The sequence below is a fragment of the Glarea lozoyensis genome (genome assembly GCF_000409485.1).
Source record: "Glarea lozoyensis ATCC 20868 chromosome Unknown GLAREA4, whole genome shotgun sequence".
NCBI lineage: Eukaryota > Fungi > Ascomycota > Leotiomycetes > Helotiales > Helotiaceae > Glarea > Glarea lozoyensis.
Window position 1 is genome coordinate 82871 of NW_007360999.1, and position 24495 is coordinate 107365.

General features: G+C 46.3%; 10 protein-coding genes across 10 annotated transcripts; 5 read left to right on the forward strand and 5 right to left on the reverse strand.

Annotated features, from left to right (window-relative positions):
* Positions 1-970: 970 nt before the first annotated feature.
* Positions 971-2154, reverse strand: GLAREA_09369 (R3H; the record flags this gene model as incomplete). The annotated part of the gene is made up of 3 exons (XM_008085966.1): positions 971-1160; positions 1241-1745; positions 1866-2154. 3 exons carry the CDS (start codon positions 2152-2154, stop codon positions 971-973), a joined length of 984 nt encoding a protein of 327 aa, XP_008084157.1.
* Positions 2155-2676: 522 nt separating this feature from the next.
* On the reverse strand, positions 2677-3942 carry GLAREA_09370 (Zn-dependent exopeptidase; the record flags this gene model as incomplete). Its single annotated transcript, XM_008085967.1, has 3 exons — positions 2677-2910; positions 2961-3704; positions 3754-3942. The coding sequence occupies 3 exons, from the start codon at positions 3940-3942 to the stop codon at positions 2677-2679; spliced, it is 1167 nt and encodes a 388-aa protein (XP_008084158.1).
* A 622-nt stretch (positions 3943-4564) lies between these two features.
* Positions 4565-5200, reverse strand: GLAREA_09371 (uncharacterized protein; the record flags this gene model as incomplete). The annotated part of the gene is made up of 1 exon (XM_008085968.1): positions 4565-5200. One exon carries the CDS (start codon positions 5198-5200, stop codon positions 4565-4567), a length of 636 nt encoding a protein of 211 aa, XP_008084159.1.
* A 1785-nt stretch (positions 5201-6985) lies between these two features.
* Positions 6986-8170, reverse strand: GLAREA_09372 (HIT/MYND zinc finger-like protein; the record flags this gene model as incomplete). Its single annotated transcript, XM_008085969.1, has 1 exon — positions 6986-8170. One exon carries the CDS (start codon positions 8168-8170, stop codon positions 6986-6988), a length of 1185 nt encoding a protein of 394 aa, XP_008084160.1.
* Positions 8171-9845: 1675 nt separating this feature from the next.
* On the forward strand, positions 9846-11297 carry GLAREA_09373 ((Trans)glycosidase; the record flags this gene model as incomplete). Its single annotated transcript, XM_008085970.1, has 4 exons — positions 9846-9971; positions 10048-10689; positions 10753-10890; positions 10986-11297. 4 exons carry the CDS (start codon positions 9846-9848, stop codon positions 11295-11297), a joined length of 1218 nt encoding a protein of 405 aa, XP_008084161.1.
* Positions 11298-12080: 783 nt separating this feature from the next.
* On the forward strand, positions 12081-12603 carry GLAREA_09374 (uncharacterized protein; the record flags this gene model as incomplete). Its single annotated transcript, XM_008085971.1, has 3 exons — positions 12081-12140; positions 12193-12384; positions 12445-12603. 3 exons carry the CDS (start codon positions 12081-12083, stop codon positions 12601-12603), a joined length of 411 nt encoding a protein of 136 aa, XP_008084162.1.
* Positions 12604-14258: 1655 nt separating this feature from the next.
* GLAREA_09375 (MFS general substrate transporter) lies at positions 14259-15937 on the forward strand (the record flags this gene model as incomplete). The annotated part of the gene is made up of 3 exons (XM_008085972.1): positions 14259-14474; positions 14525-15178; positions 15230-15937. The coding sequence occupies 3 exons, from the start codon at positions 14259-14261 to the stop codon at positions 15935-15937; spliced, it is 1578 nt and encodes a 525-aa protein (XP_008084163.1).
* A 790-nt stretch (positions 15938-16727) lies between these two features.
* GLAREA_09376 ((Trans)glycosidase) lies at positions 16728-18962 on the forward strand (the record flags this gene model as incomplete). The annotated part of the gene is made up of 3 exons (XM_008085973.1): positions 16728-17182; positions 17241-18139; positions 18190-18962. The coding sequence occupies 3 exons, from the start codon at positions 16728-16730 to the stop codon at positions 18960-18962; spliced, it is 2127 nt and encodes a 708-aa protein (XP_008084164.1).
* A 1284-nt stretch (positions 18963-20246) lies between these two features.
* GLAREA_09377 (uncharacterized protein) lies at positions 20247-20940 on the reverse strand (the record flags this gene model as incomplete). Its single annotated transcript, XM_008085974.1, has 3 exons — positions 20247-20422; positions 20479-20730; positions 20778-20940. 3 exons carry the CDS (start codon positions 20938-20940, stop codon positions 20247-20249), a joined length of 591 nt encoding a protein of 196 aa, XP_008084165.1.
* A 2428-nt stretch (positions 20941-23368) lies between these two features.
* Positions 23369-23911, forward strand: GLAREA_09378 (uncharacterized protein; the record flags this gene model as incomplete). The annotated part of the gene is made up of 2 exons (XM_008085975.1): positions 23369-23558; positions 23604-23911. 2 exons carry the CDS (start codon positions 23369-23371, stop codon positions 23909-23911), a joined length of 498 nt encoding a protein of 165 aa, XP_008084166.1.
* Between the last annotated feature and the right edge of the window lie 584 nt (positions 23912-24495).

The following is a 24495-nucleotide window of genomic DNA, read 5'->3' on the forward strand; positions in this document are numbered from 1 at the left end:
AGTCTTGGTACTGCATACCTGCTAGCAAGCAATCTTGCAGTTTTTGCAAAGTCGATTGTAGCACTGATGTTGTCTTTTTGCCCTCTAGCTTTTTTTCGTTCACTTTGCATGATATCCAGCGCGATGCCATACTTCCGTAGGGGCCTCCAGCCGTCGGTACCAAACACATTGTCTTTCCATCGGTCCAATGGTATAATGTATTTCTGCTCGTGCGCCAACCATTCCTCGGGGGTGAGGATCTTTTTTATAAAAGCAAGACGAATCTTGTGGTCGGAACGAATAAGTTTATTATAAAATCGATGGATGCTGGCGAGGTCACTTCCTATGCGTAATGGAAGAGGGAATGGTCGCGGCATCGTGTAATTGATTCAGAGTCGGAGGAGGAGTGCCCAAACTCGTCTATACACTGTCGGCGGTCGATATGATGGTAATGGTTGGGCAGATTGACTTGGGCCGAACAAAAACCCAGGAGCTTGGACCATTAAGATGCAAGTACCTGAGCCTCGGTATGGTCGGAAGCAGTATCGGCTCATAAGGAGAATGATCGGCACCCTTCGGCCCGCTGCCAGATAACATCTAAGACTGGACGTGCACCGTTGGCGGTAAGAAGCCCAGCATGGCGTTAGGAATTTTATTTATCACTTTCAGAATACAGAACTCAAACACAACAACACCAAAAAAAAAAAATGTTTGATTTGTAGCTATAGTGGCTTTGGGACCCCATCAGCAAGAAGTCTTTCAATCGGTTAACATTCGACGTAGGTTTCAAGAGTAGAACATTTGCCAGAGAGTGTATATATTAATTCTATGCAAAACAGTTTAGGTAAAGTCAAACATCATACAATCAAACACTCGGGACGAAAATATAGGACGAGCAGGATGCCATCCAGACACGCCCACCTCCAGGCCATCGACTATGCGAAACTTGCGCTTGCATAGGTCGTATGAAAACAATTGTGGTGCGAGGCATTTAGACAAGCCCATAAAGCGGTCTGGGAAGCTCAATGTCGAACTCTGGAGAGGAAACACGGCGACCGGTCGTCATCACAACCTCCTTGGTTTTAATACCGACGTAAGCTTCTCTACGAGCGGGATTGCCGACAGTGACGGAGCGCGAGGAAAGCCCATAGTAGGCGGCAATGGAGTGAACAAGCCAGCGTCTACTCCGAGTTAGTATACATATTCAACATTCACATCGAATTCCACATCGTATATGCGATTCGACTCGCGGAGAACATACCCAAAACTCGATCCTTTATCGTCCGCCGCCCCTTCCCAGATCTTCTTCTCCCGTTCGAGGAACTTCTCGGCCAGTTCCCGCTCTTTCCTAACCTCGTCACTCATTCGACCATTCTTTCCAATGAACACGATCTCCTCGTCCTCAGAGTCCAGCTCAGGTTCTTCCTCGGAATCGGTACCCTTCATTCGCATACGCTCCTTACGCTCCTGGTCCCTCACGAACTTGCGAACCTCCTCTTCGAGCTCCTGAAGTAGAGTCTTTGCGCCTTTGCTACGCTTGAGCTTCGCCTTAAGTTCTTGCGGAACACGACCTTTTTGACCATCGCGAGCAGCTGCCTTGGTAGCAGAGGAGGATTTGCGCGAGTGAGACGCTTGGGCTTGGGCTTCGATGCGGAGATCCCAGAGCGGAGCGAGATAGTATGGGACACTGTGGACGGGGTGTGTTGGATGAACTTCCCAATCGGAAGGAAGAGGAGGCTGCGCGTTAGGAACGTGCATGAATGCATCTGAAGAAGAAGCGCAGATTAGTTGAGGATATTCTGCGTGACAGTATGCGACAGGCAAGGACGAGTAACATCGCCATCCACCAGAGCCAGCAGTTCACCACATCACACGCGAAGACATACCATTCTCCCATCGTTGTCTACGTCTGCTGCCCTCCTTGCCTTTCAACAAAGCCTCCCGACGCTTCATACTATCCCTCTTCAACGGTTCTTTTCTGGCCCTCACAGACTTGAGAGCCTCGGCTTCGCTATCAGGCGGAATGCTCAAGGTCATACCATTTCTGCCAGCAGATGGAGAAATCGACAAGTCGGCAAGACCTACAGTCAAGTTCGCAGATTCGAGGACCTGCTGGACAGGTGTCGTGGATGGAGCTTGTTGCTCAGGTGGCGGTACTGCTGAATAGATGGCCATTTTGATGCGCTGAAGAATCTGCAGTGAGTTTTGGATGGAGATGAGGATGTTGGGAGTGAGTGTACAGTCGCGTCAGATGGAATTGAAGCTGGCCCGGAGAGGTACTTGGGGACGAATGTTGGAAGCAGATGAGCCATCAGGGGAGAGTCCGGGGAGTCGCGTAGCGATAAGCTCCAAGTCCGGTCCCAAGTCGATGCGTAATCGTTTGAGCCATAATTGGCCAATCACAACCCAAAAGTTCGGTCCGTGTGTGACTCCATCCAGATGAGTCGCACTGTCTCAGAAAGCCTCGGCCAACACCGCCTAGTGCTGGAGAGCGTGCAGATATCACTGGTACGAAGTTAAGGACTTCTTGCATCATATACCCGGATGAGGTTCTGGTGGGCTAATAGTTATGATAAAAAAAATGGGAAAGAATGTTTTAAAACACAGGAAAGCAGTCCTGAATCATTCCATCAATTAATCTGTATTCAAGTCTTCTCCCTTCTATAAATATAACCAATCCTAACCAACCATAATTGTTCACAGGCTTGCAAAAGCCAACTCATAAACCAAACCCAAAGTCAACTTGGCATGCTGCAGCATATGATCAAAACTCAAGTACTTAATCAAATCGTCTGAAGTATGGATCTTCTTGTCGGAATTTGCAAAGGCAGATTCAATCACAAACGCAGAAGGATAACCAGCTTTAGAAGCAGAGGCGTGATCTGAGCATGCATATCCGCACTTTGTCTCGACGTATGGGATATCGCAGTACTGCAATATGTTAGCTATGCACCTGGATATTGATTTGGATCTCAGCTTACCTCTGTAACAACAGTCTTGATGAAAGTCGTAAGCGCAGGGTCCACGAAATCGGTGATGACTCCCACGCTCTCCTTCAACCCAGCATCAAGAGTCCCTTGCACAAAACCAGTCATATCCTGCTGCAACATAGCCTTAACATCTCTCCCGGACTTCTCATACGACGAAAAGATAGCCTGACTCCCAAGCAGTCCACCCTCCTCGGCTGAATACCAATGGAACTCCACGGTATTCTCGCCCTTCCCCTTAATAATATCCTCAGATGTAAGTAGAACCCTCAGCGCCTCAAGAATAGTCACAGTCCCGCTTCCATCATCATCTGCGCCCGGCGCAGAGAAAATAGATGGCAAGAATAGGTTGATGCTATCCTGGTGCGCGCCTACGACGACAGTAGAATTCGCCTTGCCTGGTATCGTAGCGATGATACTATTCTGGCCCCAAGGATGTTCGAACGGCTTCACAAATGCCCCGTATTTATCGGCACCTGCATCTTTGATCAAGGTATCGACCTGCTTGAGTAACCACTCCGAGCTCTGCCGCCCGTAATCCGACTTGTAGTACCTCGTATGGAAAGATGTGAATTGCTCGAGGTTTGCCTTCATGTTCGACTTGGTGAGATTCTTCATCAACGGCACGAGCTCCTTTTGTAAGGTTGGCTTTTTGGGAAACTTGACATCTTTCTTGACGTCGGCGTGGAATTGACCTAGGCCTTCTGTCTCGGTGATGTCCATGAACTGTTGGCCATTCTATTGCCTGGTTAGCCCGATATTTTAAACCCTTAGCAACCGGACTTACTCTTCTCAACTCCCACTTCTCCTCCTCAGTAACCCATCTCGTTTCTCCAGGCGTGAGTTCGATCAGATATAGCTCGTCTGGGACGTTGGCAGCGTTAATGACGACTTGATCCGTCTCGTGTTTTTCGACGAATCGGGCGGAGACGAGAGTGGCAGAGAGCGCCAGCGCTGATAATGCTGAAATCTTCATTTTAACTGTGTTCAGGGAAGAATGATATGTGTTATTTGTATGTTCAATGGGGGGGGAGCTGGATGTATGAAGCTGGATTACGACAGCTTGGGTGGCTGATTGTAAATAGAGCTGCAGCTGCGAGCTGGGTTGGCCCGGTGTCAGGCCGGCCCGAGCTTAGGTACGACATGCTACCTCCTCTATTTTGCTTCGTTATATTGTTATTCTTTCATCTGGTTCTCTCTGGAGGGCCTAGTATACTGCACAGAGCAATAAAATAAGAATTATTATAGAGATTCAGTTTCTCGAGTATGTGTTACCCTCGCAACAGTCCAAATGAGTGGCGGGACCTTGCTATTATTGACGACTTGAGTTGTAATGTAGAGTCGGTAAGTATTTTCATTAGTGGTGATCTATTCTTAACATAGCCTTAGAAGGTCTTGTTTGCCCAAGATATGAGACAAAATACACGATATTTATCAACTTCATCGAACAAATATCCTGTTTGGACCGCCTCCCATATCGTCCACCATAAGCTTCTCTCGTGAAAGGGCCGTCAATCGTTCGAAGTAGTCTGACAATACTCGAATCTGCTCTAGATTTCGGACGCAATCAAAGCCGAGTCTCGATACTAGACGTCAAATCATCCACCCTTTATATGTTCAGACACTGGCTTCCCCGTATTATCATGCTCCTGTTGTTCTGAGCTACTCCCATAACCTTTCCCACCTCCAGCAGCCAACAAGCTCTTCTTCCCCTCTTCACAAGGTCGAGCCTGGCCAATCTTAATCATACCAACAGCCTTTGTGAGAACAGAAGCATCCTTTGAATCAGCATCTTCATACAATTCCCTATCCCCCCGACCCTCAAGCCTATCCATTGGGTCCAGAACATCACTACAAGCATACAGAACCCAGACACGAAACGAGACTCTGATTGTAGTCACGACATATATCCAAGCCAAATCCTCAGCTTCTATAAATCCTAACGCTACATCTAAAGCTCGCTTTTCTACGTCATGCAAGCTCTCTGCCGGACGATGGCATTCGGCCAGAATTACGTTTGTTAAAGTACTATCGTCCCTGTCATCGTACCTTGTGACCAGTATATCAGCTTTCGGACTCCAGGGGAAAGGATCCGTAGTGACTGAGTAGGTGTCGGTTTCATTGAAAGCTCGCTGGAGGTATGCCTGCCAGAATGCAGAGGAGTTGTGCTCAATGTCCTCGACTGCTACTTGATAGAGTTTTCGCAGAAGACCGGTTTGGGGAACGATGCTCATGATCGCTGGCTCATGAGGGATCTATTGAGTTTGGTTTCAAAATTGGTGGATAGCGGCTGAGTGTGATTTATAGTGCTGTTTCGCCAAGATCAGCATTATAAAAAACGTGTATAAAAAGCAGTTACTCACGTGAGAATGGAATTTCCCAGGTGACGAATGCGAGTAGAAATAGGGTTTGAAAATTGTGTGGAAGAGAGGGACTTGATAAGACAAGCTGAGGTAATGTGATAACCTTGTAGATTCTTGTCAGACGGTGAAGCGAAGAATTCTACAGGCTCAACCAGACAGTAAGCCCTCCTTCTCAATACATATCGATAATGACCTTTCATAACCTAGTTTTTTGACAGCCTGCCGCAGCAGCGAGTCCAGAGACATTCAGTTAGCCTTCCATGAGCGGGGTAGTTTTTCTAATACTTGATTGGTAGATGTCCGCCCAGACTTGTAGGTCCTAGGGTGGTTCGTAACTCTGGTCATTGCCAAGACGAAAGGATAGTCCCATTCTAACTGAAAAGAATTAGGGGTATATACGTAAGGTAGCGCTTAAGAAATACTTAAACTAATTGGAATTCGTTCACATCATGTCAAAATACTGAAGGTTAAACGGCCAACAAAATCTCATAACGTACATAAGTCCCGCTCATCGACTCTTCACCTGTTGAACTCGACGAGGCGCAAATGAATGGCTCATTTCGTAGCAATAGCAGGCTACCAATAGACGGGTCATTTCTCGTTCCTTACTTACGTGGCCTCAAGCTGAAATGCTTGTCAAATTTTTCACGTACCTGGACTCATCCCGCCGGCGGAAGATCTGGAAGTGTCTGGGAATCGGGATAGGGAACGGGAATAATTCATACCGTCATCCGACGTACACGCGTTGCGGCGTTCAAGGAAAGTTAGCCGAACTGAAAGTTGACGGAAAATGAGAACTGGGAGAAGATAAAGTGTAAGCCGGAGGTGATGTATGGGAAACGAAACAGCATTTTTGAGCAGGCCTTTGGGATCAAATCTAGTCAGTCGCAGATTAGTTGATGTTATGGGTAATTTAGATTATTGTCATATAACGGCTCTGTTGAGAGGACGCCTGATGACCTGAAAAGGACCACTCCAAAATTCGTTTTCTTGATACCTCAAGCTATGATGAAATAGCAGAGTCAACAGGCCCAGTCTTTGTCTTCATTTCAGAGATACAACAATGTCCGGGAAGCTGTCTCCATTATAAACCGGGTTTTGTGAGCATGGAGCTAGATGAAGACGAGGTCTGTATCTCTCTGATTCCAAGATGATCTTCCACGATCCAAACTTGCCGGTGGTCATTTGGGTTTTGACTTTCAAGCGGAACTGTCTTCAGAACGAGGGATTATCAGAGCTTCATACATTGCGGATGTGACGAGTACCTTCCATGACAACATAGCGAACGTATATCTCGTGGGAAAGATCAACAACAAAACCACTTGTGTTGTCCGCAGTCGCTATCAGCAGTGATGAGCGCAGACTCTCATACGAGTTGTCTTGCAACCGTGAGGGGGTTTTCGAACGGGAGCCCTTCAGTCCACGAAGCCACTAGCTTCTTTGTCTGAACAAGTTGCATGCGAGATATTCGTCGTCGTTCTTCCGGTTTTGAAAGCCGAAGCTGTATTCTGTGGTGGCTGATGGATATGAACGCTTCACAGATTCCGAAGTTGAATATTGTGACGGCTATGAAGGTTGGCTTATTTGAAAATGACTCATTCGCAGTCGTAGGAATAGATATATGGATATAGCAGATCAGATTCATAGAAAGTCCAGTTAACGGTAACATGGACCACCAGTAGGTCCTTTGAGATAAGTTTTAGCACGGCGAGATTTGCGTTTCGAGTCTAATTTGCGGAAAAGGGACCTTATCCAGGACATCTTCTCTACTGGTACATACGGTATTACTGGCGCCAATAGCTCCGTTTCAGCAGGTCCAAACGTCATCCACATTTTGAGAATGTAAGAAACTGCCCCAGGGGTCTCACACCACGTATTATAGAATACTTGAAGAGCGTACCATACCTCGCTTGAGCCCTCGCAATCATTCTCCGAGTAATATAGTAAATCGTGATAGGGTGTTTGAAGTGCGCTGAAAAAATATGCGTTGTGATAATGAATTGCGCGGACTAGTTTCAACAGTTGCTCGGCCATGCGATTTGAGAGTTCAAGTGCATACCGCGGATTCGCTGTGAACTTGGAATTGTTGGCGATAAAAGGAGAAAATGGAACCATTTCTTGGATCTGAAGACGAAGTTCGATTGGCAGAGCCTGACAAGTGACTTCGGAGGCGAAGGCAATGGCTCTGAGATCCTGTAACAGTTTGAACTTGAGTATCGCAAGAGCAACTAGGTTATACAGTTCCGTTGATGGTACACAAAAATGTCGAACGTCCTCGAATACATCTTGATCCTTCCTAAAACCCTCTCTTACTTCTTTCAGGTCGTAGTTAGGTTTGCTTTCAGCAATGGCATAATACTTTATAAAATCATATGCTTCTTGAAGTTGCCCTATTCGTAACATAAGGAATGATCCTACATATCGTACTCGGAAATTGTCGCCGGGATCTAAGCGTAAGACCTCTCTCATGCTGTTTATTTTCGCTTGAACTGCACTTCTTGTTTGTATATCGTCGAGAGCGTGAAACAGATTGCGCTGAGTAATGACGTACAGCCGATTTAAATCTCTTGGATAAGATGAGCCCACTACATTTGCAAACACTGCCGCTTGCATGATGGCTCGAAGCTTGAGCTCTTCTTCTTGGATTGTGTTGTAGGCATTCTTGATTTTATTGCAAGTCCCCTCGTGGCTTTCGCTGTGGGCATCTTGATGATCATGACAGCAGTAGTATATCACTTTACAACTTGAGCATCGAGAGAGCGGTGCTGTCTCCTTGCCGCAGAGTCCACAGCCTTCATTGAGAGTGCGCTGTGGAAATTGCGCTACATCTGGGTCATCCATTATATTGGATGAGAAATCTTCCTCAACGCAGGGGAGAAGTCACCGTTCTGCAGATTACGGTTAGTCTAAAATCCTAGAGAATTATTTTAACGTATTGAAGAAGCATACGATTCGTTTACGACACTTCCAGATCCCCTGTTGAAAGTTGAAACTTGAAAGGCGATTATGCAGCGTTCTAAGTGGGCTGGATCGTGATGATAAGTGCGCTCAGATCGCATCATCTTCATGTGAATACCGAAAATATAGAGTAACAGCATAAGTTGTTCAGATCGCGATGCTCTTTACCTGGAAGTAGTAAACCAACGTTGGACGTGGGTCGAGCTCGTGCTGCACGATATTGGATTGGCTGTTGGATGTTGGGTGCACGCCCCTCTCTGTAGCTGAAAAATATGGGGCTATCGGGTTAGACCCATCGCGGGGAGGCTGTCATTAAATTTAGGTACAAAGAGTCAGAAAGGCTAAAGGTAATTGATATTTGGATATTTAAGAAAAGTATTCTGAATCAAAAGATACAAGGTGGGAAATGAGCTTTTGGTTTGGATTGAAAAGAGTCATGTGACACGGTCTCCGGGTTAAGTGGGGCAAGTTGCAAATCGCGAGACTTTTGTTGCATGTCGAACTTTATATAAAGTTCGCAAGTGACGTGTCTCGGTGTCCGTAACGTCGGCAATTTTCTACAGCAGCCAATCCTTTACTGGTTGGAATCACCATCGCACCTTTGGCTCTGTCTGCCATCGGACCTCAACTCGTGATTAAATGATATCGAACAAAACTTTATCACGGCCATTAGCGAAACTTACTGAAGGTGTGATGTCGAACTTTAGGATGGTTGCAGAACCTGAGATGAGGAGCCAGAGGAAGATGTGGCTTGATCTCACACGCTTCAGTACGAGAATACCTAGGTACAACAAACGAAATCTCGTTAAGAAGTTACCCAGATACAACCTCAAATCTAGCACAATTACCAAATGCGGGGTCTATATATTTGAAATTAAGCGAACCGGCACTCGGTATGGTACGCGGTACCTAGAGCTTCTTTTTTAATTCCACTCCATTAGAATACGAGTTACCCCATCCACTACCAATTTACCCGCGACGATCTCAACATGCGCTCTATATACTACTGGTGCGCATACGGAGAAACCTGGGGTAACAAGCAGTCCACATCGTAAAAGTACCAAGCGAGAAGGGGATGGACTCGCTTAAGTGACGATTATCTTGACTGGCGCGCCTCGATGCAGGGAAACGGTTAATTCAACAGCATGGAAAGAGAACGGAGGATTTATTTCCCCTAAGATCAGCCAGAATCGGACGACCATGTTCTTGACAAAGACTGTGGACTTGTGAAGGATAGCGTAAAGGCTGTTCCTGAGGGGATTTGCGAGCCAGTAGGAGTATGCCATTTCCTAAGATCTACGAGGTTATTGATGGCTCACAGGGATTGAATTAAAGTCTTTCGGGAAGGAGTTCTGCAAACATACTTGTGCAAGTATAGATTTCCCACCAATTTCAAAGAACTAAGCTACCTGTCCGCGTATAAGTATCTGTGCTTGGATTCTCGTTTATGGTCAAGCACCGGTCAAGCACTTAAACATCGGATCCAACTTGAACCTTGAGTAATTGATTTGGATACCTGAAAGTTTATCGAGTCCTGTTCTTTTCTCGATACTTCACCATGCGGTCAGAAATCTTGATATTGGCGGCTGTCGGTGTCGTTCACGGCCTTCCAGCAGCAGAAGAGCTCAACCGTCGACTTAATAACGGTCTTGGCAAGACACCAGTCCTAGGCTGGAACAGCTGGGTAAGAGACATTTCATTCTGCTCACAACCCAAATATACTTCCTACTGAACCGAATCAAATACTAATCTCCCCCCAGAATCAAGGAGGTTGCAGTGCCGCCAGCGCATCCGTAGCTCTCAAAACCGCCAACGCATTCATCAGTCTCGGACTCAAGGATGCAGGCTACACCTACATCAACATCGACGACTGCTGGACCACCAAATCGCGCGATAGCTCTGGGAATCTTGTCCCAGACCCAAGTAAATTCCCTCAAGGCATGAAATCACTGGCCGATCAGATCCACGGTCTCGGGCTGAAGCTCGGATTGTACGGAGATGCGGGGACGCAGACATGTGGTGGATATCCGGGGAGTCAAGGCCACGAGGTGCAAGATGCGAAGTTGCTGGCGAGTTGGGGCGTGGATTACTGGAAACATGATAATTGTTATACGCCGTGTAAGGATGGGTCTGTACAGACGTGTGGGAATCCTACCGCGAGCACGCAGACTTGGTATCCGAAGATGCGAGATGCATTGTTAGGCTCTGGACGACCAATCTTTTTCTCAATGTGCAATTGGGGAAGGGATAATGTTTGGACGTGGGGTGCGGCGACGGGGAATAGTTGGAGGATGAGCGTTGATAATTGGGGTGGATGGGCGGATGTCGTGAGGATTGCGAGTCAAGCTGCGCCGATTGCTTCGTACTCTGCTCCTTATGGTTTCAATGACTTGGATATGATGGTATGACAATCTGCTCTTTTTCCTTTGCTTTGCGGTCCTGTGCTAACATGAAATCCCCAATAGATCATTGGAAATGGAAAACTCACCGCTGCTGAAGAGCGAACCCATTTCGCTATATGGGCAATTTCTAAATCACCTATTCTCATGGGTACAGACATGACGAAATTATCAACAGAACGTCTGAACCTAATCAAGAACAAAGTAAGAAAACAAACCCTTTCAACTTCCTCTCCCACACCTTCCCTCATCCAACAAACACACATACATGCACAACCCAACCCAACTAACACCCCCAGGGTCTCATAGCAATAAACCAAGACCCCCTCGGCAAAGCCGCAACCACCTTCCGCCCCTCCGGCGCCTCCGCACCCGTCTCCGGCCAACTCTACCCGTACTGGGCGGGTCCCCTCTCCGACGGCGTGGTCGTCGCTCTCGTCGCTCCCAGCGGTGCGCAGACCCTGTCTGTCAAGTTCGCAGACGTACCTGGTCTCGGATCGGGAACGTTTGCTTGGACAGAGCTGCTCAGTGGGAAGACGGGAAGTGGAGAGTCGGTGAGTGCGAGTTTGGGGGCGCATGATGTTGCGGTTTATAAGGTTGTTAAGAAGTGAGGGGGCGTGGGTGGGGATGGAGGAGGAACCACGAAATAGGGAGAGATGGAAGATCAGTGAAAATACTATTTGAATTCTGCTTTACTGCTGTGACCTTGGTTGCATATCTGAGGACGCTAGTTTTATGCTCACCAATGCCCAAAAGCTGTATCAAATTGTTTCATTCACAACCAACTCAAGTTGGTAAAACGGTCAGCTGGTACACCGCGCTTCATTATAGTTACTTGAAACTCAGCTGAGTGAATATAATCCACGACCCATTGATTGATCTTGATGGAATGTGGCTGCATAGTGAAACATAAAGAAGGGCAATTCAGTGAGGCTATGGTTGTAAATAATAACCCCATGTTGGTTGTGCTGATTGTTCCAGAGGCTCATGATATGTTGGTTGGCGCAGTTCTGGTCACCCTCGTGGGCTATTCTCAAACTTACAACCCCCTTATTCTGTTTCTCGCTTACCAAATAATAAGTGCGAAATTTAGAGATCTTTGTCTGGCAAACATTCCAACTCATTATAGTGTGAATGAATGACCAACACCAATATGGTTTCTTATTGTGTCAGATTACTCACATTGAGTTGACTATCATGGTGTTGGTCATAGAACAATATGTGTATAAATAAATACCTGGGCATCTTTCCTGTCTTTCCCTTTTCCATTTCTTCTCTTCAAATCAACATCATCGCCCGACATCAAGTCTCCATGAGTACATATTACCTTCTTTAAAACACATAACTATTATCTCATCATCACCACCCAAGCAAACAACATGCAGCTCGTCAAAATGACCCAGCTGTTAAGCGTTGTCATACTGGCTATGACAAGTCTGACAGAGGCAAACAAGGTAACTCGAACTGCCTCGATCCATAGAATCAACCGTGCTAACTAAGATCCAGAAAGTAAGCGAAATCAAGTGCAACCCAGCTCCACACTTCAAATCATGGTGGCAAGAGGGCTTCGAAGCCGTATACACCGATCTAGGCGTAGAAGGAACAACTGGACGCGTTGAAGTTCTGCCCGGTGGCTGTAGTGAGTTGAGTAAAGCGATACGACATGGAGTTACAACCAATGCCCAGGTTTGCAGCACTGTAAGTTACACACGTCTTATCATGTTGCTCCACAGAAACTGCGTTACTGATATGAAATAGAGGGGAGACAAGATCTACCCGTCGCGTGCATATCTGTCTAGTTATATCCTGGATATCCATAACGTGTGTACGGGTAAGGATCTGCCTCATGATGTCAAAGAAGGGATTCTGGAGGATACTGATGGGTATTATGTGCGGGTTTATAATGATGCGCAATAAACGTATTTAGGGTCGGGCGTTTGGATTCGGGTGTTTTATAGGGAATGGTTTCAATGGAGATATGTGTTATAAGCAGATTCGTTGTTGTGAATGAGAAGTGTGACGGTGACATATGAAGCAGATGAATCAATAGGTCATCTGATTGTATGACGTGAGATAAATGAGATAATGTGGATGTGAGTATAAATTTGTGGAGTTTTGTAGAATCAAAAGAGGTGTTTACTTGTCGGCGAAATTTCTGGACAACAGTGGCATTTAGGGGCAATATAATTCAGATAGGGGTGACTAGATAAGATGACTACTATAAAATGCTTCTGAGTAATGGTTGAATGTCGGAAGACGAGGACAGGGAGGTCATAGGATAGTGCTAGTAAAGAAGTATATCGTATCTCCTTGACCTTGGATTTCACCTCCAAAGTTTCAGATACTCGGGTTTCTTTGCGATAACAAATAACTATAAGATTTATCAAAAAGATTATATGGAAGCAAATAAGGTCTTCACAGGTCACGTGGCCGGCCCACAATCAACCATGTCGGATATTTTTCTTCTCATCGCAAACATGTTTCCAAAACACAACATCAACCTCCTGATGACAGAGATTTGATGTCCTTCGGTGTTGCTCGGTGGCGGAAGCAGCGTGCATCAATCTCTCAACCAGTCTTGCGTGTTTGTTAGGACATGCAAACGACTTGTCGACTCGGCACATTTGTTTTCAACACTACCTACCTAAGTAATTTGGTGCTGGTACCTGGAGCACCCTAATATCTAGAACGAGTACCGGTACGTACCGTATTTTGGTAACTTAAAGCTGCAGATTGTTCGAGGCAAGATACTATCGTCTCCTTAACTAAGTCTTTACACAGAGTTGTTTACATCTCGATTGCGACAAATCTGCCGGTCACTACGTACTGCAACAAATCATGGAGATTTCTCGGTCGAGTTTTGCGACCAGAAAGCACCCACAAAACATCCCGGTCGTAGGAGCACTTGACCGCAAATCTCGGGCAAGACTCGTGGGGAGGAACGCGGAGAACTTCCCGCTCTCCACACCGTCAGAGGCGCTTCAATGGACCCTCTCCCATCTCACTGGCTGAAAGCTTGGTTAGTCTTGGAAATGCTTGTTCGATGGCGGGGAATCCTCCCCTGGTACGTTTGAGTATGACCGAACCTTCTCTGGCGTCTGCGAAGGAAGCAGACAGTCGCGCGGAAAATGGTCTGGGAGCCAATAGCATTTGCAATTCTCGTCGCCTGGATTACCTGAATAGGCAAGGTATTGCTGCTCAGTGGTCTTTCGCCCACGATATCTCTCCCCGGCCGCTTTGGCTGCATCAATTTCAACCACCCTCAGTGGTCATCGGCAGCGGGGTACTGGGGCATCGCCGTTGATGGGACGTCGAAATGAAGATCCAGACCAAATGTACGCCTGTCAGCAGGGTCGCAGTCGTTGAAAGCGAGAATTCGTACAGTAGCACGGAAGGATTGTGGAGGGAGAAAAAGTGATAAGTAGAGTGATGGGCCCCCAGGAGCTGCAGTCTTATCGATTCTTGAACTTTGATTCTGTGTGTGGGTAGTAGCTGCCAAGTAAGTTGAAGAGCAAACCACAACAAGAGATAGCTAACAATATTCAGTTTTCACAGGCGACGACTGCTCCATCATGGCTGACCATTTTTCGCACGACCACAAGGTCGACTCCTCGCCGACTCGTAGTCCCGAATCGCATACGCCTGAGGAGATGTCAATCGGCGAATATGCTCGAACTCGTCTGTCGACCTTGAAGCCACCGATGCACAAGGCGCCGAACCCAATTACACTTCTTCGAATGCTAAATACGAAACAATGGCTATTCTTCCTCTGTGGTTTCGTGGCATGGGTGCGCAATCCTCTATCTACCATACGTTTACGTGTTCTGACATTTCTTAGACCTGGGACGCATTCGATTTCTTCACTGTCAGCTTGACGGTTGAGGATCTTGCCGAAGAATTCGACAAAACAACCACCGACATTACCTGGGGCATTACTCTGGTGCTGATGTTGAGATCAGTCGGCTCTATCGCTTTTGGATTGGCTGCAGATCGATATGGAAGAAAATGGCCGTTTGTCATTAACAACCTTCTCTTCATCGTTCTCGAGCTAGGAACCGGTTTTTGTCAGACTTACAATCAATTCTTGGCCTGTAGAGCTCTTTTTGGAATTGCAATGGGAGGTCTGTATGGTAATGCTGCCGCAACCGCATTGGAAGATTGCCCTGAAGAGGCGCGTGGGTTGATATCGGGAATGCTGCAGCAAGGCTATGCTTTCGGGTACCTGCTTGCAACGGCGTTTGCAAGAGGACTTGTAAATACCACGTCGCACGGTTGGCGTCCACTATTCTGGTTTGGTGCTGGTCCACCTGTTTTGATCATCATTTTCCGATTATGTCTCCCAGAAACGGCAGCATACCAGGAACGTGAGGCCATCAGACAAGAACGGGGGAATATTGGATCTACCTTTATTGCAGAGGGGAAGGTTGCACTAAAGCGGCATTGGCTGTTGCTGATCTACCTCGTCTTGTTGATGGCTGGATTCAATTTCATGGTAAGGCCCAACCTCTGTTGTTTTAATTCATTCCATCGCTAACATCATCAGTCCCACGGTTCGCAAGATCTTTATCCTACAATGTTGAAAAATCAGTACAACTTCAGCCCTAATGCCGTTACCGTCACACAAGTGGTCGCCAACTTGGGAGCAATTTCGGGTGGAACAGTGATCGGTTATTGTTCTCAGATATTCGGAAGACGATTTTCCATCATCTTCATTTGCGTTATTGGAGGAGCGCTGCTCTACCCCTACACCTTCACATCTAGCAAAGCCGTCATCGCTGCAGCATTTTTCGAGCAATTCTGCGTTCAAGGTGCTTGGGGCGTCATTCCAATTCACTTGATGGAATTATCACCTGGATCTTTCCGCACTTTCGTCGTTGGTACATCTTATCAACTCGGGAATCTTGCATCCTCCGCATCTTCAACCATCGAATCCACCATCGGTTCTCAATTCCCTCTCCCACCAAAAGGCCACACCAAGAGATACAAATACGGCCTTGTCATGTGTATCTTCATGGGTTGCGTGTATGCATACGTTATCGTGCTTACTTTCATCGGACCGGAATATCTCAGACGCAGCTTCGATGTTGCTCATGACTCTGACGTCTCTGAAGCGGTTGGACATAATACGATTGAATCTTCGATGAAGAAGATCCATGAACGGGAGGCGATGGGTATGGGGATGAGTGATGCGGATCGTGCGGATATTGAGGAGGTTGAGAAGGGTACTGCGCATGGTACTGAGCGAGTTTAGAAGATACCCTGGAACGGACAATCGTTCTTAGGAATAAGATTTTGGTTACCCATATCAATTCAAATCTTGTTACGATGATGATAAACAGCTACCGTCTCATTGCATTGCACTTCTCTCGTGCCACTCGAACCCAAAATGCGGCTCAGTATCAGACTCGGCATCTAGCTCGTGAAAAGTCCCAGGTTGATCTTTTAGCGACATAAACTTATGAAAGAATGTAATTGATAGCACATTCAGCGTTCTTCTTCATATTTACCATATCCTCCTAAACATTACCATAAACATGTACTCCTTGGGATTGAGGGGGTTTCTCTCTAGTGTGGTGGTGATTTCGGTTGTTTGGATAATAAGAGGCGGCTTTGGCAAGTTTTCAGAATCTTCTAAGTTGTTTTGGTGGGAGTTACCGAGTGGGTGTGGTTTCTATGATTTTGAGGTGCTGACTGAAGCTGCTGCGCATTGTAGAGGCGGCAGTTTTGATGACTGGCAATCCGAATACGATGAGTACGATCGTATCCTCATCAATGTCGTCAGACGGGCCGGAATTGTGTTGAAGAGTACGAAGATGTAAGAAACCGGTACAGAGAGACTCTCAAATGTCTGACCTTGGTTTAGCTGCGGTAGCTTTAAGTTTGGTTTGTTTTTACTCTTTTGATAAAAGGGTTATATTAAGGGTAGCTGTGTAAAGTTAACGGAAGGAACAGTCTTTTTTTTTAATCCGAGCAGTATATCGAGCTCATCACCTCCTTTTCTCAACAAAACTTGTCACATCCTGTAGATTTCAATCACCACAATGACTTCTCCATTCGAATCAGCTGTTCGAAGGCTCGTTTCCGGCGGCGATATCACCCAATTATCTCTCGAAATATACTCCCTTCTTTCCACAACAGAACGACTCTGGCTTCTCGACGGCGACCTAGACTTTACCCAAGGCGTGAAGGCAGTTATACGGTCAGGTTACAACTCTGTGCCTTACTCCAGCGGCGCCATCAAGCGCATCGGCCTTCCCGGAATTCAATTCTCAGACGGACCACGCGGATGTGTGATGGGCAACTCAACCGCATTTCCAGTGCCCATGTCGCGCGCCGCGACATTCGACGTAGAGCTAGAGGAGCGGATTGGGACGGCGATAGGAAAGGAAGTGCGAGCTCAAGGAGGAAATCTGTTTGGTGGTGTTTGTGTTAACTTGGTGAGACATCCTGCGTGGGGAAGGGCGCAGGAATCTTATGGAGAGGATCCTTTGATCCTGTGAGAAACTCATCCCGTCTTCTTTTTCCAATGCGGATTCGATACTGATTTTGAATAGAGGGGAATTAGGAGCCGCTCTCGCTCGTGGCGCACAGCAGAATGTCATGGCTTGCGTCAAGCATTTCGCGCTGAACTCGATGGAGAATTCGCGCTTCAGAGTGGACGTCCAAGTTGACGAACACGATCTCCATGAAGTGTATCTTCCACACTTCAAAAAGATCATCCAAAGCGGCTGTTTTGCAGTCATGAGCGCTTATAATTCCGTACAAGGAGAATATTGCGGCGACAATCGCGTTCTTCTGACGGAGATACTGCGTGATGAGTGGAAGTTTGAGGGATTAGTCATGTCTGATTTCATTTGGGGACTGCGAAAACCGGTTGCGTCGACGAAGAATGGATTGGATGTTGAGATGACATTCCGACAACAGCGAGCACGAGCTCTACCTGCTGCGTTGGAGTCTGGAGAACTAAGTGAGAATGAGTTGAGAGCGCCTTGTCTGCGTCTCATCGCGACTCAACTACGACACTACGCGCAACTCAGTCAAAAGAAGCCTTCTACGGATTGCCTCGCGTGCACAGAACACACAGAACTGGCTCGAAAAGCAGCAGCTCAAGGGATGGTTCTCCTCAAAAACACTTCGTCCACCGGAGCTCCTCCGCTACCATTGTCTCCCACAACAAAACGCGTGGCCTTGGTCGGTAAGCTAGCCTCTCAGCCAAATCTCGGCGACAAGGGATCTTCCAACGTACATCCTCCCTACGTGCGAACGATCTTGCAAGGGTTTCAAGCAAATATGGATTTCGACACTGATTACACCACCGGTTCGGATTCTGCAGCATCCATCAAAAGTGCAAGCGAAGCTGATGTCGCCGTCGTGGTCGTCGGCATGGACGCGCACGATGAAGGAGAATATATCATCACCGACGACTTCACCACCATGACACTTTTCCCCGCTGGTGGGGCAGTTTTCCAGTCGTCTACCTTCTCATCTTCCTCTCAAAGCTAGTCTCACTTTTCCTGACCGTCTCACGCGGCGGCGACCGCGCGAGTCTCGGGCTCAGGAACTCGGATTCAGACCTGATCAGACGCATCGTCAAAGCAAACGCCAACACCATCCTTATTCTCGTCGGCGGAAGCGCAATCATGCTGGACGCAGACATCCGGGAAACGGTCCCGAGCATTCTGATGGCGTGGTATCCGGGCATGGAAGGTGGGGATGCGTTGCAGGATGTTTTGACCGGCCGAAGCGAGCCCAGAGGGAGAATGCCGCTCGTGACTGTCGCGTCCGAAGAGGATGTTCCGTTTTGGAAGAGAGTGACGGATAGAATCACGTATGGCCGGTTCTGGGGCTATCGTTTGTTGAACAAGGATGAGAAAAAAGCTGCGTTTCCTTTTGGATTCGGTCTCGGGTATGGGACGATTGATGTGAGGACCTTGCAGATACCCTTCCAAAGCGGCACGGAAATTGTCTGTACGGTAGAGTGTAGGAACAATGGTACGGTCACTACTAGTACGGTGGTGCAGATCTACGCTGGGAAGGTCCGGTTGGAGGAATTCGACTTCAAACGAGTCCTTGTGGGCTTTCAAACGGTTACTTTACAGCCAGGAGAGCATGTCTCGTTGCATGTGAACTGTAGTCTGGAATTGCTTGGCCGGAGAGAGCTGGCTACGAAGAAGTGGAGTATTGCGAGGGGCGACATCAGGATCGAGGCTGCGCAGTATGAGGGGGATCCGCGTGCTCTGGAAGAAGTTGTTGGTTTTGAGGGGGGTTCTTGGTAGAGATGTGGAAATGTGGGGTCTGTTCGCGGGAGATATCAAGTAGAATGTTTATGTCGCAACATTTGGTACGCTTGTCATGTCTGGTAGATATTTCTCGTATTTATCTCTTCGGGCTACTCCTTCTACACTCAATCTTCGAGTTTTAATCTTGCATAACTCGTTTGATTTATCTCAACCGAAAGCGACTTCCTAAGTTAAAACAAAGAAGCAATACCATTCCATGCTTTTAGGTTGAGATTGAGATGAATATACCACTTTCTAAGCTGTGGCTAAAATTCGACTACGCTTAAAATATTATCAAAACCTTTTGTATGCCTAAGTACATTTTTAGCTATTTCGTTACCCTTCGAAGAAAGAAGATCGAGGTGAGTGTACGTTGGAATGTTTCCCCGCCCTGGAAAAGGGGTTTGAGCTGATCACATCAATACAGGTCAAGTTGTGCTAGACCTTCTTTTCGGTGTGAAGCTATTCAAAACATAGCTGGAGTATAGAGGAGATACTTGGGGTAGATAGCAAAAATGTAAGTGTGGAATGGAATATGCTGGGTGTAAAGGCTTGTTTTGCGTGTTTTTGACGCGTTTTCATTTTATACGAAGTAGCTTGATGGGATTACTAGTATAGTACTAGGTTTCTACTATTTGTAATTTCGCTTATTTTAACCCTACTACTACATTTCTACTACTACTATTAATCTATATAAATTACTTAATTTTAAAGCTATTAATAATCCGACTTTTAGAGGTTATTTATATAGGTAAGACGGTAATTTTAGGTAATTTTAGGTAATTATAGAATTATTTAGATATAGCTATATATCTAGTATTTTATATACTAGCCATTTATTTTAATATAAGTCTCTACTTTTCTAGATATACTTTTATATAAGATATTAAAGGTTTCTTTTAAAATTCTAGTCTAGTACTTTTGTAATATCTCTTATATTTCTAGTATATCTTCTTCCTTTATACTAGTGGATGTAGCGACAATAAGTAAATTGAAGTACATCGAAATCTGTATTACATACATCTCCTGAGATGTAGATTTCCAAAATCCCCAAGAAAACAAAAGAATGAAACGTGCCACAATGAACACAAAAATTAACCCGAGAACATGATTTGTCGTCCCAAAGAAAAAAAAAACTTCAAAATCATCTCGTGCCAGTGACTTCCTCCCAGTCTATTATGTCACAACTACATTCTCACCCTCGCCCGCTTGATTTCGCCATTCAGTCATTTCTTTGTCCTGGCTGGCTACAACACGCAGAATTAGTACTGCTGAAACAACTCACCACTTGCCAAACAGCAATTTCAGAAGCAATCCCAGGACCCCACCGACAACGGCGAATACCCCCGCAAGTGCATTGCCGGCGATGAAAAGCACGCCGCTGACAACTCTGTCGACGACTTGGAAGACACCCATCAAAACCTGGATGATTGGGGAGAGAATCCCGCCGAGGAAAGCTGCGAGCGGATTAGCAAATTTACGCACGCCTCTGATAGCAGACCATCTGACTTACAATCACCATAACAGAACTTCACTCGACTATAACACCCAGAAATCTCGTAGTAGATATTAACCATATACCCCGCGATGACCTCTTGATCGCCCGCTGTATATCTCTGCACGTTTCGCTTGCCCACGGCTTCGAGTTGCGATTTTGCTGCTTGGCCTACCGTTCCGATCTGCGCTGTGAGGTCTTTGATCGTGGCTTGCGCGGTGGTGTTTTGGGCGGTGGTGGTGCCGGCGTTGATGGTGTCAAGTGTGGAATCTGATGGACTGTTAGAGTATAGGGGGACGACTCGGAGGGATACGGACTGATCTGCCCTGTGAAGGCTTGGATTTGGGTGTAGAGATTTGCCATTATGTCGGCTGGTTTGCCGGCCTGGCGTTGCTCAAGTGCTGGGGGGCTGATGATGGGGTTGCCGATGGCGAAGGGGAGGGTGGAAAAGAGGGCGAAAAGGGCGATGAAGGTTTTCATTTTGGGGGTTTGGTGAGGTTTAAGGGTGAAAGAGTGAAGGAAGTTCCTGTAAAGATTGTAGGAAGTAAGAAGAAAGAAGTATATGAATGCTTGGATAGTCAACTGATGACAGGTGCGAGAAGGTCTTCTTTATACATTTTCAACGATTCCTCATATCTTTGGAATCAGTTCGAGCGTAAAGTGGAGGTGCGTTAGTACGTATTTGGTACTTGCACAGCCATTTTCTGTACTGTACTCTGATGTAGCCAGGTACGCAAGCTGCGAGTAGCAAAGCGAGGTATGGCTTCGAGCACACACTTCTCGGTTCTGGAACTTTGCGTTCACTCCATGGCACATTGGTTACTTCGTACGCAATATGTCCAAAGCGTTAAGCGAATATAAAGTTGGTACTGCGCTATGAAGTTCGTATCAAGCGGAGTACATATTCGTAGCTTTTCCCGTTAGGTTAATCCAAAGCTTAATTCAGTGTAAAAGATATGCCGCTGGCAGTTACTATCATGCAGTTCTTTCCCTCATCGTATTCGTCGTGGTCTAGTTATACGATTGCCTCTCCTCGTTAACCTTGTGCACCTTTAGAATTAACAGTAGCTTTCAATAACACGCATGGATACCTCTTCATACCACCAAGTTTCCAGAATCTCGTAATGAAAAGGCTGTTCACATCTCGTTCCTCTATTGTGCGGACAGTGGATTCCGTGGGCTTTGTCGTTGAACTATAGCACAGCCTCAGCAGATTAGCTTTGACCTCTGTTTCGACAAGCCAGGCTTTTTGATTGTACGATTCATCGGATTGACTCCAAAGAATGGACTTCACTAGCAAGGGCATGATCGATACGACTGAAGAAGCAGGTCACTTGCCCGCGGCTTTACTGATCCTTTTTCTGCTCAAAATGGCAAAGTAAATGGTCGACTAATTATTTAACACAAACGTCTTCAAAGTGGAAGATTAGCACCCTGCTATTAAAATTAGAATCATTGTGTGAGCATAAGCTCATAAGTCCGTTATTGAAAAGCTACCGCATCGCTGAGGACTGCAATGCAACACGCGCCGGCGTAGAATGCTGACTATCTTCAGGAATGATGATGTATAATTCGCCCCGACGAATATGATGGAAATTCAATTATCTTCAAAGCTACTATCCTTTCTCCCGGTTGGAAGTCGAAACTCCTGAACCCGAGCGCTAGAACACTTACCTGGATTTACACCATTTCCGGGAACGCTTAGATATGCCATGTGGGAAGATGTTTCTATTCTTGGAAAGCAGATAGAGGAGAAAGCAAATAAATTTGTTTTGCGCAAGGACGGGTGGTAGTCAAGTATCAGGAGGTCGAGGGAGGCTTAGGGGGGGACTAACTCGTTAAGCGAGAAGCCTGAGCTCACTTTCTGGATTTCTCCAGGGTGATTCGAGGCAATGACATACCACAGACATATATCTTTTTTTAGGAAATATCTGAGTGGAGACTTGATTGTATGTACCAATCCGAAGGAAGTCGGGCATGAGATGGTGTAACCTCGGATTGAAATGCAGCTTGCTTAATGTGCACGGATGATATCAAAGGGGAGCGTATTCGTATATCGTACTCGAATGGGTGGAAGGATCTTTCATTTTGCAAAGTTAATTGATCACGAACGAAGAAATCATGGACAGTAGAGATGTAGTGACTACGCGGAAATGTAGAAGGATTTAGCAGAAATCCGTTGCTGTGCGTTGGTCGACGCAACTAATCGAGAACATCGTCTTTCGCCTCTTTCTTCAAGATATTCCCGCTCTTTCGTTATTCCGAATTTTTCTTCTAGCAAGAGATAACAGCCCTCAGAAAATGCAGACAGACAATCTGCTGGACTGCTTTGCTGTAAGCCTCCCTGTATTGAGCTATCACGGGGAGGTATCTTCTGCAAGCTTGAACTTAATCGCATCTATCGGTATATCGTCAGGTAATGTATTTAGCCTCTTCACAACCAAAAGCTTCATATCTTTCCCGTTTGTTATTCTCAGCTACAAACAATTGACACCAGAAAGTCGGTTCAGCTGTAAATCTGATAGGTATTCAAAAATTCGAGGTTGTTTCGATGAAGTGCAGCGAGAATTTAAGGCGCACGACTCGCTCCATCCCAACCACGACAAAAATGGCGAAGCGGTTTCAAAAAATCTTCAAAATATTTCATGTTAAGTGCAAACCACTCTTAACTCACTCGTGCTTCCCAAAATACTGCAAAGTCTAGGCAACGGTTATATTGGCTCGCTTGGGTATTTACACCTGACATACGTTACACCAGATGAGACTATACGACGACGACCCGTCATCTCCAACATCACCAACAATCTCCAATGAGCACTGCCACAGCATCTTACGATCAGTGAAATAGACACGTACTCTCGAGTTGAGTCTTCTCTTGTCGTCTACACGTACCTATATCGCGAGTATCATGGCACAAGAACTTCAACACGACAACAAGGCTACGGAGATGGGCGCCTCGCCAATTCTCGTCCAATTTTGGAGCACCATGACCTCCATCCTGAGTGACCACGAGGTCTGGCGATGCTTCTTCTACCTCCTCGCTCTCATCTCCATCAGCCACTTCATTCTCAACCTCATACTATCCAAAGTCTCAATCAGTAAAACCCCCCCACCCTCTGCCAATACATAATTAACCAACCCAGTACGACCGCTCTTCACCAAAATCCACACTATGCTCTCTGACGATAAAGAATACCTCAAGATCATGTACATTATCCTTTTCTGGATATGTTGGAATCTCGAATCGGCGGCCGAGGTTTATTTAGGGAGGAATAAAAACGTGGCTCCTGGTTCGTGGCTTGAGAGGGGTGAGTTGATTATCGGTGGGATTTGTGTTGTGTGGTATCCGTTTCAGGCTTATTGGACGGTGAAGCTGCATTTATGTCGAAGGAAGAGGTTGGCGGGGGAGACGGGGGTTGGGAAGAAGAAGGTTGGTGGTGAGGGGGTTTAGGGTTTAGGGTTGAGATGAATGGGTGTAACGATTTATGAATGTATGGATACCATGGAGGCATGATGATGAAATGAAATATCTTGGGTGAGCAAATGGAGTTTGAAATTACGATTATGAAGGTCCTCGAATTTATGTTTTTAGTGTTTAAAGTTATAATGTGAAAACACTCCGAAAGTGCCATGTTTTCGTGAAGCTTATGATGATTGAGCGCTGGTGATCGAGCATCAAAAAAAATGAGGGCTTTTCGAATTCTTACAGGCAGTTAGAGATTGTGTCGGGTCTGTCTCACTTCGTGGAATTTCGACCTCATGTCTTGACACGTGAACTCAAAGTCGAACATTCAACAATTGAATCTATCGGTAATGTGTTAGTGGTTTATGCTGATCGTTTTCGTGTCAAAGAATGGTAATCAATGATAATGGAATCACTCCAGAAAGTGAAGTTAATTCAGTTGTCAATGCACAAGAAAGTTGGACTGCGTACTCGGTTACACTTCGAGGAAGTCGCAAATCAAATGACTTGCAACGTCTAGAAGAACCACTTGCCTGAGGCAGGTGCAAGTAGTCCAAGTTGCAGGAAGCTGC